Genomic DNA, 18,300 nt, shown 5'->3' with positions numbered 1-18,300 from the left:
CTTTGTTTTTCAAAGGAAGAAAATATTTCCATTATAAATAAAAATACTGTCTATTTTCATTTTATTTTAGATTAGGCGGGAAGGTGTTCGTCTTTTCTTACTATGGTTGCAAGCTCTTCAGAATAACTGTAGCAAAGAACAGCTCTGGATGTTTTCATGCTTAATCCCTGGATTTTCAGCACCACAGTCTGAACATGGACCTCGAACTTTAGATAATCTCATTAATCCTCCACTCAACCTTCAAGAAAGTAAGATTCATGGGATGTTATCCGTCAGTAGGTTTAAGCTTTCTATGTAGTCTCTTAGTGTATTTTTTCAAATGTCTGTGCATTCATTAACTGGGTAATCCAAGGCAATGCTTTAAAACATAGCTTTTATTATTATTCAGGTATGGTGAAGTCAGCAGATCAAGAAAGCTGTTGAAATAATAGTTTGTTACTCACAGTTCCCAAGAGGAAGGGGCATGCCATGCCACAAGGGCTATGTGGGGGAAGCACCAGAGTTGGTCAGGAGGCAGAGAGAACAGGGGAAAACATGGGCAAGAGTCTTTATTATGGTTTCTATGGGAAGAAACAGGCAACCCAGATTAAGCAAGTTTAGGATTAGCTAGTTTGAATAATTCCAGTGGGCTGTAGGTTGTTAAGAGTTGTCCCTAGTTGTCTGGTACCCAGCCCCTTTGTAATTAGGACAGAGGAGCAGTCACCCTGAATGTGAGTGTGGAGGAGGTGGTAGCGGTGTGGGCTCTGGACTGGTTGGTTTGAATATGAAAGGCATGCTCACAGGCTAGTCACTTACTGTCTCTAGGAACTGGCTAGCCCTAGGAAGGACATATTCACTCTAGAGTCAGTAAAGCCCCAGAGGTATAAGCATCAAAAACCTATGGTTAATACAGATCATTTAACATTTTTCATTAATTATTACATATCACCTTGTATCCTGGAGTTAATTTGGATGTACATTGAAGTACAAGTGTGTTTTATTTTGTCCATTAAATGACTGTGAAAATGTTATACGTAAATTGAATTTTTATAAATTTTCATAAATAGTACTGCTATTTAAAAATGTATAATTTCAGTAGTGTTTAATTTTTGCTTTCATTCATTAGTGAGTCTTTGTGGTTTCTACCTTAACTTTTTCTAATATTCCTTTCTTTTTTTTTTTTTTTTTTTTGAGTCAGAATCTCACTCTGTCACCCAGGCTGGAGTGCAGTGGCATGGCCTTGGCTCACTGCAACCTCTGCCTCCTGGGTTCAAGCAATTCTTCTGCCTCAGCCTCCCGAGTAGCTGGGACTACAGGTGTGTGCCACCATGCCCAGCTAATTTTTTTGTATTTTTAGTAGAGACAGGGTTTCGCCATGTTGGCCAAGCTGGTCTCGAACTCCTGACCTCAAGTGATTGGTCCGCCTCGGACTCCCAAAGTGCTGGGATTACAGACATGAGCCACTACACCCAACCAGATTTTTCTAACATTCACTTTTTTTTTTTTTTTACTTCTTTAATTCTCATCTTCGTGTATGAATCCTGTTATTTAAATAAGTTAAAGTTATTTCTTTATTCTTTCATGAGCAAACATTGTCATATACAGTGCTACATTAGTCAGCCAAGGCTGCAATAACCAGACTGGGTGGCTTAAATAACAGCCAATTGGGCCCATTCACATGATCTCATGTAACTTTACCTCCTTAAAGGCCCTCTCTCCAAGTGCAACCACACTGGGGGTTAGGTTTTCAACATATGAATTTTCAGGGCACGTAGTTCAATCCAGAGCAAGTACTGTGTTAGGTACTACCTCTTATTTATAATTTTTATTTCTATAAATTTAGGTTTTGTGGTAAAGCAAAACTATGTTTGTAGAACAAAATTTTAGAAACAGTACCAAGCTGGCATAAAATGTATTAATGAACCAGTTCAAATAGGCTACATATGCATGCTTATTTACATTATATGTTATTTTGAAGTTTTTTGTTTTGTTTTGTTTTGTTTTTGAGTGAGACAGGGTCCTGCTTTGTTGCCTATGCTGTAGCGCAGTCCCATGATCAGCTCACTGTGACCTCAAACTCTTGGGCTCAAGTCAGTAGCTGGGACTACAGGCACATGCCACCCACCACACCTGGCTAATTTTAAAATTTTTTGTAGAGATGGGGTCTTGCTATGTTGCCTGGCTGGTCTTAAACTCCTGAAGTCAAGCAGTCCTCCCACCTTAACCTCCCAAAATGTTGGGATCACAGGTGTCAGCCACTATGTCTGGTCTACTTAACAGATGTTCTATAAGCATTTTTTTTCTCATTATAGAGAGGTTTTCTTTCATCACTCTTTTTTAAGAGATAAGGTCTCAAAGCTATGTTGCCCAGATTAGAGTGCAGTGGCTATTCACAGGTGCGATCATAATGCACTGTAGCCTTGAACTCTTGGGCTCAAACAATCCTCCAGCCTCAGCCTTCCCAAGTAGCTGGGACTACAGATGCACACCACCACACCAACTCTTTTATCAGTGTTTTTGTGGATGACTTTAAAAATAATTATTATTTATTTTAAATATATTTGTGACTGACTTCTGCCCCTTCTCTTTTTAAGAATAGAAGTTTTGCTTTTTAGTCTGTAAGATGTGGAAAATATGGAGTCTCTGTATACTCCCCAGCAGAGACTAAGACGTCTTTATGGGAACAGTGGATTTTAAGGGGGTTTTTATAGCTTCACAAAATAAAGCTTTCATAAACTGTGTTCTTCTGTATGATGACAGTGGTCCAGGAAGTCCAGAGTACAGATGATAAAGTTTGTATTTTCTTACTTCTTTTCTTTTCTTTTTCTTTTTTTTTTTTTTTTTTTGAGACGGAGTCTTGCTCTGTCGCCCAGGCTGGAGTGCAGTGGTGCGATCTCGGCTCACTGCAACCTCCACCACCCAGTTCAAGCGATTCTCGTGCTCCAAAGTAGCTGAGATTACAGGCGTGTGCCACCACGCCAGGCTAAATTTTTTGTATTTTTAGTAGAGATGGGGTTTTACCATGTTGGCCAAGGCTGATCTCAAACTCCTGACCTCAGATGATCCACTCGCCTCGGCCTCCCAAAGTGTTGGGATTATAGGCGTGAGCCACTGCGCCCAGCCTAAAGTTTGTATTTTTAAAGAATAATTTTTAAAATAATTTTTAGAATAATTTAAAGAGTAATTTTTAAAATGAGTGGCAGAATAACATACCATGTATTATTTAAAAACTGAAATCTACCTCTGTTGTGAGCTTGTTGGTTGATATTTACTGAGAGTCAGGTTTAGGGACCTACATATGTTTACCAGGTACTAATTGTTCAGCTTAGGAAATATTTAAGAGAATTCAGCTAGTTGTGGGTTGACTTTCTTGCATTTGCATTTGTTATAATGAATTTTTCTGAACATCTGAAAAGTAAAAAATATAGAACTTTCTTATTTTGTAAGTGTTAACAGATTGGTACTTTGATAAATAAGTGCATTATTACTAATGTTTGTCATCTTATGGAATTTTTGTAATGGGCAGTTTTCATGTGAATTTGAAATTACCAGAAGTTCTTTCTCAACTGAGATGTTACATACTTGTAATCACTGTGTTATTTGTTTGTCCATCCCTTTGTCACATTCTCTCAATCAAGGGTTCACAGAACAGCTGATTGTTAAAAATTGTGGCCAGGCACGGTGGCTCACACCTGTAATCCTAGCACTTTGGGAGGCCGAGGCGGGCAGATCACCTGAGATCAGGAATTTGAGACCAGCCTGGCCAACATGGTGAAACCCCATCTACTAATAATACAAAAATTAGCTGGGCATGGTGGCAGGAGCCTGTAATCCCAGCTACTTGGGAAGCTGAGGCAGGAGAATCGCTTGAACCTGGGAGGCGGAGGTTGCAGTGAGCCGAGATCGTGCCATTCATTGCACTCCAGCCAGGGTAACAGAGTGAGACTCCGTCTCAAAAAAAAAAAATAATAATAATAATAATAATAAATAAATAAATAAAATTTATTTTTGTGATCAACTATCAGGGATGATCTTAAGATTTATTTCAAGGATCAGTCATTAGAAAGTTTTCAAGCAATTTTCATTGCATACTCATTTTGCAGTTAAAGTTTATTTGGTTATATTATTGTTTTATTAAATTTGTTTTGTAACTATATACTATTCTTTTGTCTTTGGATAGCTCAAGTCACTATAGAAGAAATCACTCCTCTTGTCCCCCCACAATCAGGAGATAAAGGGCAAGAAGATCTCACAAGCTATTTTCTTGAAGCACTTCTAAAATACATAGTCATTCAGGTACTTGTTATCTTCTTTGATATCACACTCCTTACTATCCTATGTGGGTGATTCCCTTTTCTGTCTCTTACCATTATTCTGTCATAGTAGATATTTGCTTATTTTCTTTTTGTCAGGGAGGTTGGAGGGGAAGGGTCAATGGCTTGCTTTTAATTAGCTTTAGCTTTTAAGCTTTTACAAGTGTAATCAACCAAGTGATGGTGGTAGGGGATATTTCCTACACTTCTCATGTAAACTCAAGTTTTAGATTCTTCTTTGGAGTAAAATAGACTCTTCACTCTTTAGAAGGGTATTCCTTAGTTAAAAAAATTCCCTCTTCGTGTTTTTTCCCTGTATCCCTCTATTCATCCTTGGCTGCCACAATAAAAAAGACAGAAAGTACAAGGACATGTTTTTCTTGCATCTGTAGTGGAAACCTTAGCAGCAGACAGTAACTGCTCCAGGTCTGTCACATAGTAGATGCATATAGTTGCTTATTTTCTTGAAGAAGAAGTGACAAATTTTTGCTATTGAAAATATGTTAATATCTCTTTCTCAAATCATTGGAGGGATGACGACACTCTTAGGAATCTAGAGAGGGACAATTTTGTAGACTCTGCGTATACCTTCTTATGTGAGACAGTTGCGCTTATTTTCTAATCCTTTCATTTGTGATCAGCAGTTGTGATAGTTCAAATGAAAAGCTGAAAATTGTTTGATTTAGGAATCAATCTGCCAATATGTAACAACTAGGGAGGTGGGCTGCAGGATAATGATTAGGAGAAATGTAATTTACACTTAAACCTGTTTGTACCTTTTGAATTTCTAGGTGCATGTATTTTGCAAGGTAACCTATTCACCTTTAGATATAAAATTTGCATACCCTGATTGACTGATGAAAACGCTTTTATTTACACATTTCTTGTAATGGCTCCAAACACAAAAATTCCTCATACCTCAGAAACAAACATTATAAAGTTAATTTGGACCCTAAACTAGATTGCCAGAGTTTGAACCCTGATTCCACATTTTACTAATAGTGTGGCCATTGGCAAATTAGTTAATAACCACTTAGTGTTTCTGTGTCCTTATTTGTGAAATAGAGATAAAAATAATACCATTTTGGTGTATGAGGCCTAAATAGTGCACAGTGCTTAGAATAAAATAATGCACAGCATGCCATAAGTGTTCTGTAGTGGGCAGGTGTTATGATCATCATTGTTATTACTAATTTTTCTTTAAAAAATACTTTTGTACTTCATATAGATTTTAAAGATTGCTTTACTGATTTATTGAGCTATAATTGATACACAATAAACTGCAATATTTGAAATTTACAGTTTAATGAATTTTATTATGTGTATACATCCATGAAACCTTTACAATTAAGATAATGTATATATTTATCACCTCTAGGCATTTTCTTGGATCTTTGTTTGCTTTGTTTTTTTGTTTGTTTGAGACAAGGTCTTGCTCTGTAACCCAGGCTGGAGTACAGTGGCCCAGTTATGGCTTACTGCAGCCTCAACCTCCTGGGCCTAAGTGATCCTGCCACCTCAACCTCCCAAGTAGCTGGGACTACAGACCACCGAGCCTGGCGAACTAAAACTTTTTTTTTTTTTTTGTTAGAGAGAGATAAGGTCTCACTGTGTTGCCCAGGCTGGTCTCAAACTCCTGAGCTCAAGTGATCCTCCCACCTTGGCCTCCCAAAATGCTGTGATTATAGGCGTGAGCCACCGTGCCCCTTGGATCCCTTTGTAATTCATCCCCTTGAATTCTCACACCACCATTTTATCTTTAGACATCCATTGATCTGTTTTTTGTCATTATAGAATAGTTTGTTTTCCATAGTTTTATGTAAATATAATCATAGGGTACATACTTTTTTTTGGTCTTGCTTTGTTTTCTGTTTGATTATTTTGAGAATTGTCTATCTTCTTGTATGTGTCAGCAGTTTGCTCCTTTTATAGCATTCCATTGTAAGGGATGCACCAGTTTATTCAGTTATTTGTTCATGGTTATTTGAATGGTCTCTAATTTTTGGCTATTTAAAGTAAAACTGCTGTGAATATTGGTAAACAAGTTTTGTGTGGACATAATAACAGTAGAATGGCTGGGTCAAATAGTAGGGGTATATATTGACTAAGAAACTACCAAGCTGTTTTCCAAATGACTGTACCTTTTTACATTCCACCAGCAATATGTAAGACTTATACAATTGCTTCACATCCTCACCAACAGTTGGTACGGTCAATTTGTAATTTTAGCCATTCTAGTGAATGTGTAGTGGTATCTCATTATGGTTTTAATTTGTATTTCCCTAACAGCTAATGGTATGTTGAATATCTTTTTATGTGCTTATTTTTCATCCATATATCTTGGGTGAAGTGTCTGTTCACTTTTTTTGCCCATTTTTAAATTGGCTTGTCTTATTAAGTTTAAGCTTTTTATATGTTTTAGAAAGAAGTCCTTAGTCAGATGTATGTTTTGCAAATATTTTCTCCCAGTAGCTCATCTTTCCGTTTTCATAGCAGTCTTTTTAGAAGCTTTTTATTTTGATGAAGTCCACTATACCACTTTTTTAATGGATCTGACTTTTGGAATTGTTTCTAATCTTTGCCTAATCAAATGTCACAAAGATATTCTCCTACGTTTTCTTCTTGAAGTTTTATAGTTTTATGTTTTACATTAAGGTCTGTGGTCCATTTTGAGCTAATTCTGATGTATGAGCAATGTTGGCTTTAATCCTTTGATTAAGGTAGCGTCTGCCAGGCTTTTCCAGTGTATTATCAGTAAGTATTACACTGGAAAATCAACAAGTATTTTGTGGGGAAGTACTGTGTAACTACCTAAATATCCCCTTTCTTACAGAAATTTCACATGTTTTAGGATCCATTGAAGGCTTTTGACTTTGTAATTACGCGGGTTACCAAATGATAATTTTTAAAAAACAGCTTTATTGAGATATGATGCACATTTTATATAGTTCACTCACTTAAAACATACAGTTCAGTGTGTTTTAAGTGTATTCACAGGGTTACACAGCCATCACAGTATAATTTTAGTGCTAATAAGAAACCTCATACCCATTAGGAGTCAGTCCTCTTACCCCCAACCCTTTCATCCCCACCCCTATGCAAACATGAATTGATTTTCTGTCTCTATATATTTGCCTATTCTGGACATTTCATGTTAATAGGATCATACAATATGTAGTCTTTATTGACTAGCTTCTTTTACTTAGCAAATGTTTTCAAGGTGTATCCATGTTGTAGCACGTATCGATACTTCATTTTTATTGCGGTGAATAATATTATATTGTATACATATACAGTATTTTGTTTATCTCTTCATCAGCCGATGAGTATTTGAGTTGTTTCTACTTTTTGGCCAACTGGTGATATTAATTCCATCATTACTTCTACATTCAAGAGTTGGCTACATACTGTAGGAAAAAGCTTTCTCCCCTCCCCATTTGTTTACTTACTTATTTATCTCAACACGGATTTATGCATTCCTGTGAATTCATGTGTTAATGTTTACTACAGTTACCAATTTTGATGCTCAGGTTGTCCTAAATTTGTCTAGTGGAAGTTCCTTCAAGCTGAATCCTATGCCTTTGAATTGTTTCCGTCATTGTCTGAGCACTTCCTTACTTCCTGGCACCACAAGATGTTCCAAGCTCATCTCGTACCTTCCTTGTCCACTCTGGAATCTGCTGCTTCTCTAAGGAGCTGTCATTCATTTTAATGAAGAATTGTATTCACAGACACAGACACACACAAATCCATGTTTCTGTCTGTCTGTCTGTTTATCTATCTATCTTAATGTTAATTCATACCCATTTTCCAGCTTTTAGTCTAGTACCACAGGGTTCATTCTGGTTTCTTCCTTTCCATATTTATAACTCTTACCTGTCAATGAGAAATGTGGTTCATATTATTCTTAGTATATATACTTATTTAATCAGTCCCCCTTGTGTATAATCAATCTCCCGTTGCCACCATTGCCCTCCTCTGCAGACATTCTCCTTAACTTGATTGGGTTCCAGTACCCCACTCTGGGCCTTTGCCAACCACCTGCTTGGATGTCTTCGTCACCTTCTTAGAGTTCTCATACCCTATATTATACTGCTATATCTCTTTCTGTCCTCACTTCTTCCACTTCATGGACACCCTCCTCACTCCTCTCAGACTGTGAGTCCCCACTGGGTTACTGCCTCTGCTGTACCCCCTTTATGGATGCCCTGCGTCCTGTGTCAGGCTCTGATCGTCTGCACTTGACTGCTGCTACTGCTTACATACACACACCCCTGCCACATATGCTTATGTATTTTGTATGGTTTTTTAGGCTGAATTATTCAGGAATGGGCAAAAGGGAAAGAACTTTAATATTTTTGTCATTAGTAGGGCCAACTTTTGTGTAATTTTCATAGTTTTTTGAAGCATACTTCTAAGGTTTTTTAAACATATACATAATGTACTTGTTTGACATTAGACCAATTTAAAAGATTTGTCCTTATGCTATGTATCATGATCTTTAGTGTTAACAGTTCAGTGTATTGCAACCTTTTACAAGCTTGTTTATAATTGCTAATACTTGCATTTAAGAGATTCTTTCTTCTGGAATGATTCTAATTATATAATTTATTTTTAGGTAAAAAGTTTAGAATGGAAGAACAAAGAAAACCAAGAAAGGGGATTTTCATTTTTGTTTTCACATTTTAAGAAATATTACTTGCCTTATATTTTTCCAAACATCTGTAAGGAAAACAGTTTATATCATCCTATACTTGGTAGGTAATGTTTGAAATTTTCTGAAAGATCACACTTAAGAGTAAAATAATCTCTCACTGTAAAGTTGGCATTTGTTACTGCAGGAAACTGATCATATTTAATACTTGTATTGGTTGGTATAGATATGATACCTAGATTCATACTGAAAGCAAATTTATATTAATAGGAAATTTTCAATGAGAATGAGTTTTTCTTTCTTTTTTTTTTTTTTTGTTGTTTTTTTTTTTTTTTTTTTAAGAGACAGGGACTCACTCTGTCACCCAGGAGGCTGGAGTGCAATGGCATAATTATAGCTCACTGCAGCCTTGAACTGCTGAGCTCAGGCAGTCCTCCCATCTCAGCCTCCCCAGTAGCTAGGACAACAGTCATGCACCACCACATCTGGCTAATTATTTTTTTTTTTAGAGATGGGATCTCCCTATGTTGCCCAGGCTGGTCTTGAACTCCTGGCTTCAAGTGATCCTCCTGCCTTAGCCTCCCAAAGTGCTGGGATTATAAGCATGAGCCACCACACCCAGCCAACAATGAACAGATTTTTAAAAACACTTGTTCTCTGGATCTTATCAATTATAAAAGTTAGCCCACCAGAAATATTTGCGATTGTAAATTAAACTGAATTCTTGTTTGGCATGATCCTTAGACTATATTATAAATTTTCTTTTTAAGGTCCCCCCATATGGGGGTTCAATCAAGTGTTAGTCTTATTCAAATTCTGTGTGAATAATTACATAGCCATGTTTCATCCAGTATTTATATAGATTGGTGCAAAAGTAATGGCAGTTTTTGCAATTACTTTTAATAATTATTGTGCCAACATATCTCTTGGAACCTTGAGCCTAGAGCCTTGTGTACAAATCCTGGGTTAGAAGCATATCTCTGCCATATATAGAAGGTATTGGTAGTCCGTAGGTAAATTGTCTCTTTCCCAGAAAGATGTTCCTAATACCAAGTTTAGGCAACTAACAGGCTCAGGTAAAACCTCATATTTTGTATGACTTCAAACTATGTGTTTCAGTGGTAGGTTAATTGAAGTGTGAGCTCTTATTTATTTTAAATGGTTCTGGAAGCTTCTTTGTACTTAGGTAGGTTCACTGAACTTTTTGATATTTTGTAAAAATACATGTTTCCACATATCATCCTGGTATATATGGTTCACTCTTCTGAGTTCCATGCAAACATCTGGCAAATTTTGAAATGTCATTTCTGTGCTAAAGCTACTTGTGAAACCAGAGTAGCATAACAATATTTTCTCAAGTATTTAAAAATGTAGGTTTTTTCTAAACATAATTTCTTTCTTATTTTGGTTTTCATTTTCCTTTTATTTTGCACAGACATCCCGCAGATGAGACCAAAGCCACATTATGTCATGATAAAGAAAGATGCTGAAACCAATGAAGCAATCTATTGTACAAAGGAGCCTTTCATTAAGGCTCGTGTTATTGTCATTCGTTGGCTGGTTTCTTTCTGGCTGGAGCCAAAACCACATACAGGACCTCATATTCCTGGGATGGAAGGTGAAGTCTTGCCAAAGAATATTCAGGTAATGCACAAATGAGGCAGGCCTGTTAAAGTTAGAAATGGCTTTTGATATTTAGTCCATTGAGTTCAGTTGCCTTAGGTGGAGCGTACACTTAAATAATAGTGCTATTTTATTTGTATAAATATATTTTGTAAATGCAAATCTTAATTATAGAATTAATAAGTTTCTTAATAAAGAAATGAAACGGGAAGTATAGAAGATAATTTCATTAGTATGTCAGTCTCAGCTTCTTATTTCTATATTTTAATTATACAATACTAAAAATATTCTTTATTGTACAGATAAATCTTACAAGTGAAAAGAACTGTGATCAAATGGTAGAACCTTGATGGCCCTTTTTAATTTGGGGGCATTCACAAAATGCAGATTAAAAGACCTGTTCACACCCCCTTCCCCCCTTTTTCAACAAAGACGCCAAGTCTAGAAATGTGATATAAAATTACAAAGCAATACAGTAGAGGAACTAATATTTCAAACTGTTGTTTTGGATTTAACAGTTTACTTTTTTCCCTCATACTTCTTTTTTATCTTCTATTTTCCCTCGTACATTTTTCTAAACATGTCTATATTACAGTATTTTTACTACTTTTATTTTCCTCTCCTCAGATTTTCTTAGTTTTTAAAATCTTAAACTATGTGTGTTTTTTCTATAACACCTTAAATCTTTTATAAGTAGGATAAAGGTATAACGTGTGTTTAGTTCATCAGAATTCAGAAAATTTGACTTTTATTCCTCTTAGTTTATTTATCTTTAGCAAACTGTATTGTGTGTCTTCCTCCAAAACTTTGCTCTAACTTCTGTATTAAGAACTATTAAGTGCGAAAATTCTCAAGCAGAACTATCTGCTTTCTGATCCTAGAATGTAATTGATGAAAATCATAAATGTTTTTGGTTGGAAAGGTATATTTGAGATCATTTATTTAAGCTCTGTTATTTTATGGATGACAAAACTGAGGCCAAAAATTGAATAACTTAACAGAAAGTAATTTATACCACAGAATAGTGCTACTTCTACCATATAGTAATTTGCTTATCACCACCTTAAGACTTGATTTTTCCCTATCTGGTTAGGCTTGATCTTCAGACTTGGTGAAAATTCCATTATTAGAATTATAGAATTTTCTCTCAAGTTTTCTAATATTTTCTGTTAGTTTTGTTCCTACTTCTGTCATAAATTTTGTTCCTTTGTTTTTTGTTTTGTTTAAGAAACTTTTACTTGTCTAAATTTTTGTCCACAGTAAAATAGAGATAATTTTAAACATTAAGTTTTTATTAGGTAAACATTCTGATGTTAAGTTATTTACTTATTCTTGAAGGTCTGAGCTGTCTCTAATTCCATTATTCATCCACCCAGCTTTGATTAATAACTTGTTTGAACTGCAAACTTACTGAGAAGAATATATAACTATAGGTGGGTAGATGATTAATTACCACACATTTTGGAGTATCTGTCACTTAGATGTTGAGTTACTTGCATTGCCACTTAATTATTTAGAATGGCTTTTAAATGAAACTCTATGCCCGGAGTTTAAGCAGTGGTATAAATTACTTGGGAAATGTTTTGGATTTTGTCAGTATTACCTATTAAAAGACAAAATACATAGTTAAATGATTATGATATTGTTTCTCTCTTTTTTTTTTTTTTTGTATTTTAGAGAGCAGCTGCTAGTTTAGTATCCAGAGAAGAAAGCAAAAATGATAATGCTGATAAAGCAGACAGAACTACAGAACCCGAACAGTCTCATTCCAATACAAGCACTCTCACGGAGCGAGAACCTAGCTCATCTAGTCTCTGTAGTATTGATGAAGAACATCTCACAGACATTGAAATAGTTCGCAGAGTTTTTTCTTCTAAAAGGAGTAATGTAAACTTTGTGACAGAGATATTTCGTCAGGTAACATACCTCTCAGTATTTTTAATTTATAAGGAAGGCTTTTATCTTTAATATTAAACATACTGATTTTTAGCTGGGAACAGTGGTGTGTACCTTTAGTTGTAGTTGTTCAGGAGGCTGAGGTGGGAGAATCGCTTGAGCCCAGGAGTTTGAGGCCACTTTGGACAACATGGAGAGACCGCATCTCTTAAAAAAAAAAAAAAGAGCGAGAGAGAGAGAGAAATTACTGATTATTAGCTATTTAAAATATATTCTTCATGTAGATTTTTAAACTAATTTAAGTAATTCTTAGTAGTAATTCTTAGTTTAAGAATTTTAAACTAAGTAATTATTAAACTAAGTTTATACTTAGTTTATATAATTTACATCTAATCCTCTAGTATTTTCTATTCTTTATATATTTTAGTTTGTGATACTTTTAGCGTAATAATTATTTTCCCCTTATACTCCTGTTACTAGAATAATTTTTTAAATTACTCATTATAGATTGAAACTCTTCTATCATTTGATTAATAAACTATGGTAAAATTATTTTATCTTCCACTCTATCATCAGTAAATGGTTTATGATATAAGAAGGGAGGTTTTTATTGCTTTTACCCTCAAGGCTTAGTTTTGTCCTCTAAGGCATTCTGAAGTCAAAGTTGGTTAAGACAGATATTTCTTAAGGAAAGTATAGAAAAAAAAAAAGGGAAAATAAAAGAACAGAAAGCTGTTTCACATGAAACAGCTGGAAATCCCTAAGTGCATGTTCTCAAATATGTAGAAATTTTGTGGAAGAGAAACCTTACGAAAACTACTATTTGCTCTTGATGGCAAAGGCACTTAACTTTTACAGGTAAACAACATTGAGTTTTGCAGCTGAGGGGGATCATTCAGGTGTCTCAGCAAGTAAGTGGTAGATCTTCAAATAAAATGCCCACATCCTGGTTCCCATGTCAGTGCTCTTTATTCAGTGCCACACTGCATTCACATGCCAGGGAGCTCTCTAGGCAAAGCAAATAATCTTGATCTCCCACACATACTTATTGATGTGTAAAACAAAGCATGAGACAGCATTAGCCTTGTCAGCCTAAGTTAAAGAAACAAACTCGTTTTCATTTTTGTCCAGTGTTGGCAGTGGTTCCAGCCAGATTTAAGGTTTGTGTTTACAGAATATGTAACAATTGGGAAAGGAAAGACATTTGACAAATTATGTTGGAATACTCGTGGGGAATTTTAAAGCTTGTAGAACTATTCAGGCTTTCCAGTTGTTGAGTCAGTTTAAATAAGTTTATTTTTCTAGGCATTTCTTCTTGTGTTTGTTTTCAAATTTGTTGACAAAGCTTATCACATCCTCTTATAATCCTTTTAACCTCTGAAGCATTTATAGTCATGTTTCTCCTTTTCATTCCCATAAATGCAGTATTTAATTGCCTGGTGATTTTTTAATTTTTTTGTAGAGTGGGTCTTGCTCTGTTGTCCAGGCTGGTCTTGAACTCCTGGCCTCAAGCAATCCTCCTGCCTTGGGCCTCCCAAAGTGCTGGGATTATAGACATGAGCCACTGTGCCTGGCCCTATCCCTTGTTTGTTTTTCTCTCTTTCTTTTTTTCTTTTTTTTAATGATGATTCTTGCCAGAGATTTGTCAGTTTTATTAGTCTTTTCTTTCTGTCTTTTTCTATCTTTTCCCCCCAGCCCCCATTCCTTTTCCTTTAGTGGTTATCGTATAAGTTTTAACATGTATACTTCACTTTTCAAGTTCTAAAGTTATTTTTTTACCCTCTTCCTAATCAATACAAGGACCTTAGAACCCTACTAGTCTGATTTTCCCCCCAACATATATATTATTATCAAGTAATTTCGTTCTATTTTTTGTGTTGGTGTGTATTTGTTATATATTTGCCACTTTATTTTATCATGATTTCTTCCCTTTCAGATCTTCTATTTAGAATCACTTTCCTCTGCTTGAAGTTCGTCATTTAGAAATTACTTTAGTGGATGTATGTTGGTATCAAACACTTCTAATTTTATGGGGTTTTCCCAACTTTATTGAGGTATACCCGACAAATAAAAATTCTATATATTTAAGGTGTACATTGTGATGTTTTGATATACCTGTACATTGCGGATGATTACTACAATCAATCTGGTTAACATAATCATGGCCTTACATAGATAAAATTTCATTTGCTTGCATATGGTAAGAACACTTATGCTAAAATCTTCTAGCAAATTTCAAGTGTAAAATATGGGATTATTAACTATAGTCACCATGCTAGATATCCAGAACCTGTTCATCCCACATAACTGAACCTTTGTACATTTTGATCAGCATCTCCCATTTTGCCTGCTGCTCAGCCCTTAGTCACTACCATTCCACTCTGTTTTTATAAGTTTGATTTTTTATATTGCAAATTTAAGTGAGATTATACAGTAAGTTGTCTTTCTGTGTCTAGTTTATTTCACTTAGAATAATGTCTGCTGGGTTAATCCATGTTGTTGCAAATGTGGGATTTCCCTCTTTTTGTTTTTTTGAAACAGGGCCTCACTCCATTTCCCAGGCTGGAGTATAGTGGTGTGATCACAACTCACTGCTCAACTGATACCTATGCCTCAGCCTCCTGAGTAGCTGGGGCTACAGGTGCACACCACCATGCCTAGCTAATTTTTAAAAGTTATTTTGTAGAGAGGGGTTCTCGCTATAATATTGCCCAGGCTGGTCTCTAAGTCCTTGCCTCAAGCCATCCTCTCTCGTCAGCCTCCCAGCGTGCTGGGATTGAAGGCATGAGCCACTGTGCCTGGCCCTAGGATTTTCTGCCTTTTTTTTTTTTTTTTTTTTTGAGATGGAGTCTTGTGCTGTCACCCAGGCTGGAGTACAGTGGCACTATCTCGGCTCACTGCAGACTCTGCCTCTCGGGTTCAAGTAGTTCTTCTGCCTCAGCCTCTTGGGTAGCTGGGATTACAGGCATGCGCCACCATGACCAGCTAATTTTTGTATTTTTGGTAGAGATGGGGTTTCACCATGTTGATCAGGCTGGTCTGGAACTCCTGACCTCGTGATCTGCCCGCCTCAACCTCTCAAAGTGTTGGGATTACAGGCGTGAGCCACTGTGCCCGGCCAGATTTTCTGCTTTTTAAAGGCTGGATAATACTGTGTGTGTGTGTGTGTGTGTGTGTGTGTGTGTGTGTGTGTGTGTGTGTGTGTGTGTGTGTGTGTCTGTCTGTCTGTGTGTCTGTGTATGTGTATTTCTGGCTGTCTGTTCCATTGCTCTATATGTCTGTTTTTTATGCTGGTACCATACTGTTTTGATTACTGTTTAGTAATGTATTTTGAAATCAAGACATGTGGGTACCTCCTGCTTTGTTCTCCTTGTCAAGATTATTCCAGGTCTTTTGTTGCTTCTTCATAGACGAATTAACTGCTGATTTATGAACTTGAATATTCTGATTTCTTTGACAGTTATTTCTCATTATAAATTGATAAATTATCACTCTGGTTTTATACATCAGTTTTTAGCTATGGCTAATAACAGTCTTTCCTCACAATTCATATTTAGCATGTTGGCAAAATCATATTTTGGAATCTGCAAGGACATAGGTCTCTGGTCTATAGTAAATTCAAGCTGCTAGGTTGTAGTCTGACAACTTGTGTAATATTTTAGCTCTGGAGGATATTAATTTTTTAAGATTATTAAATTTTATTTTTCAGTGTTTTAGATTGGCAGCAAAATTGAGTGGGAAGTACATACTAATTTTTTAAAACAGGTTAATTTTTCTGTATCTTAGAATTTCTTTGGGATCATTTTAACTATTTTAATGTTTTAAATTTTATTGTGAATCTTTTTAAGGAAGGCTGAGCTGTTGCTACAACTGTAAGATAAATATTCTTAAAGCAGGCAGTGATGATCAAAATCTTGCCATTTGACCATTAAGCTGCTAGAATATGAGAGTGATAATTTAGGAATGAGTTGATTAAAGAAAATAACAAAGTAGTTTACTAAGGAATTAATAATAGCAAATAAAAGGTTTAACAAACAACAATAAATATTCTGTTGATATTGCACATTAACTTTCCATCATCATCTTGGGAGCTGACTTTTTTGCTGATTTCATTCTGATAAAATAAGTTCATTTGACCACGTGATTATTATTTAATACACCTACTGATAACTCTATAATAGAAAGTGGCAGATTTTAGATAAAGGGTTTGTGATTTTTAAGGTTGATATTAACAGGTAGTATCATAAAAAAATAAAAAGTAAAAGCAATTTAATTCTTTTTTTTTTTTTTTGAGATGGAGTCTTGTTCTTGTTGCCCAGGCTGGAGTGCAGTGGCGTGATCTCAGCTTACCGCAACTTCCATCTCTCGGGTTCAAGCGATTCTCCTGCCTCAGCCTCTCAAGTAGCTGGTATTACAGGCATGCGCCACCACACCCGGCTAATTTTGTGTTTTTAGTAGAGACGGACTTTCTCCATGTTGGTCAGGCTGGTCTTGAACTCCCGCCCTCAGGTGATCTGCCAGCCTTGGCCTCCCAAAGTGCTAGGATTACAGGCGTGAGCCACCGCGCCCGGCAGCAATTTAATTCTATTTGCACCTAAAAAGTAAAGTAAAAATATTAACCCATAAACACAAACACACACAAGGAAAAGACTTTGGGTGATGAGATTAAGCGTATTTTTGCTGTTTTATTTTTCCCTGTCTGGATTGTGTAAATTTTTTTTCTATGAAAATGTGTATTTGTGATAAGGAAAATATTTTTTTTAAGATCCCAGAAAATACCGGAAGAAAAGAATAACAATGAGATTTTTCTTTTAAATTTTGCCTTATTGTTAAACTATAGAACTTGATTATATGTAAAATGAAATATGCAAGCCTTAATTTTTTTCTTTGTATGCTTAGAAAAGGTGAGGTACCTTATTACATATGATTTTTATTAGTTTCTGGAGGCAAATTTAATTTTTATTTTAAAATCAAAATCTATTTTAAAAGAAATAGTTCTCAAAAAGACAATGATGACTGGGTGTGGTGGTGTGTGCCTATAGTTCAAGCTACTCAGGAGACAGAGGCAGGAGAACCGCTTGAGGCCAGTTCAGTCTAGCCTGGGTAACATAGCGAGACCCTGTCCCTAAAATAATAAAAAATTTAAAAACCACAATAATGTGAGTTACAAAAAAGTGTAACTTATGAAAAGTCATATTTATAGTGACCTTTGTAAGAGCTCAATTATTTCAGGAAGCAAGGAATATCACCATTCTGAGTAATACAATTTCAACTAATCTTTATTTCTTCTACTTGAAGTCAGTGCCTATCTACCACAAACATTCCTATATCAGTGTGCAAATTAATTTGGAGACAACAGGCTTTTTACGACAATGAATTGGTTAACTTTTAAAAGCTGTTTTTTATCTCACATTTTATAATAAGAGAAATAAATGTACAGCAGATCTTTAAGAACATGTTTAACTATAATGTTGATGGCAAAAAAAAAAAAATAGATTCCCAGCAGGGGCCACTGTCTGTGTGGAGTTTGCATGGTCTCCCTATGTCTATGTGGGTTTTCTCTAGGTACTACAGTTTCTTCCCATATCCCAAAACTGTACACATTAGGTGAATTGGTGTGTCTAAATGGTCTCAGTCCGGGTGAGTGTTGGGGTGTATGTGATTGCACCCCACAATGGAATGGCATCCTGTCCAGGACTGGGTTCCTGTCTTGCCCCTGAGCTGCTGGGATACACTGGCCACCAGTGACCCTGAATTAGAATATTTGGGTAATTAATTGTCTTATTTTTATTAATCTTTCTTAAATGTACATATAGCTCACATTTATTTCAGTGT

The 18,300-nt window shown here is 35.8% G+C and overlaps 1 protein-coding gene and 1 pseudogene across 7 annotated transcripts in view; one reads left to right on the top strand and one right to left on the bottom strand.

Annotated features, from left to right (window-relative positions):
• The window catches only part of RALGAPA1 (Ral GTPase activating protein catalytic subunit alpha 1), a 270,749-nt gene that overhangs the window by 48,367 nt on the left and 204,082 nt on the right, over positions 1–18,300 (top strand). For all 7 annotated transcript variants that reach the window (XM_055097476.2, XM_034937441.3, XM_034937450.3 and 4 more), the window contains exons 6-10: positions 71–248; positions 4,160–4,275; positions 8,911–9,049; positions 10,382–10,590; positions 12,247–12,486. In XM_055097476.2, coding sequence (XP_054953451.1) covers positions 71–248; positions 4,160–4,275; positions 8,911–9,049; positions 10,382–10,590; positions 12,247–12,486 — 882 coding nt within the window. The remainder of the gene's footprint in view (positions 1–70; positions 249–4,159; positions 4,276–8,910; positions 9,050–10,381; positions 10,591–12,246; positions 12,487–18,300) is intronic.
• LOC112437094 (small nucleolar RNA SNORA31) lies at positions 4,604–4,740 on the bottom strand (annotated as a pseudogene).

This window comes from Pan paniscus, chromosome 15 (genome assembly GCF_029289425.2).
Source record: "Pan paniscus chromosome 15, NHGRI_mPanPan1-v2.0_pri, whole genome shotgun sequence".
Classification (NCBI taxonomy): domain Eukaryota; kingdom Metazoa; phylum Chordata; class Mammalia; order Primates; family Hominidae; genus Pan; species Pan paniscus.
This window is presented reverse-complemented; position numbering and strand designations above follow the sequence as displayed.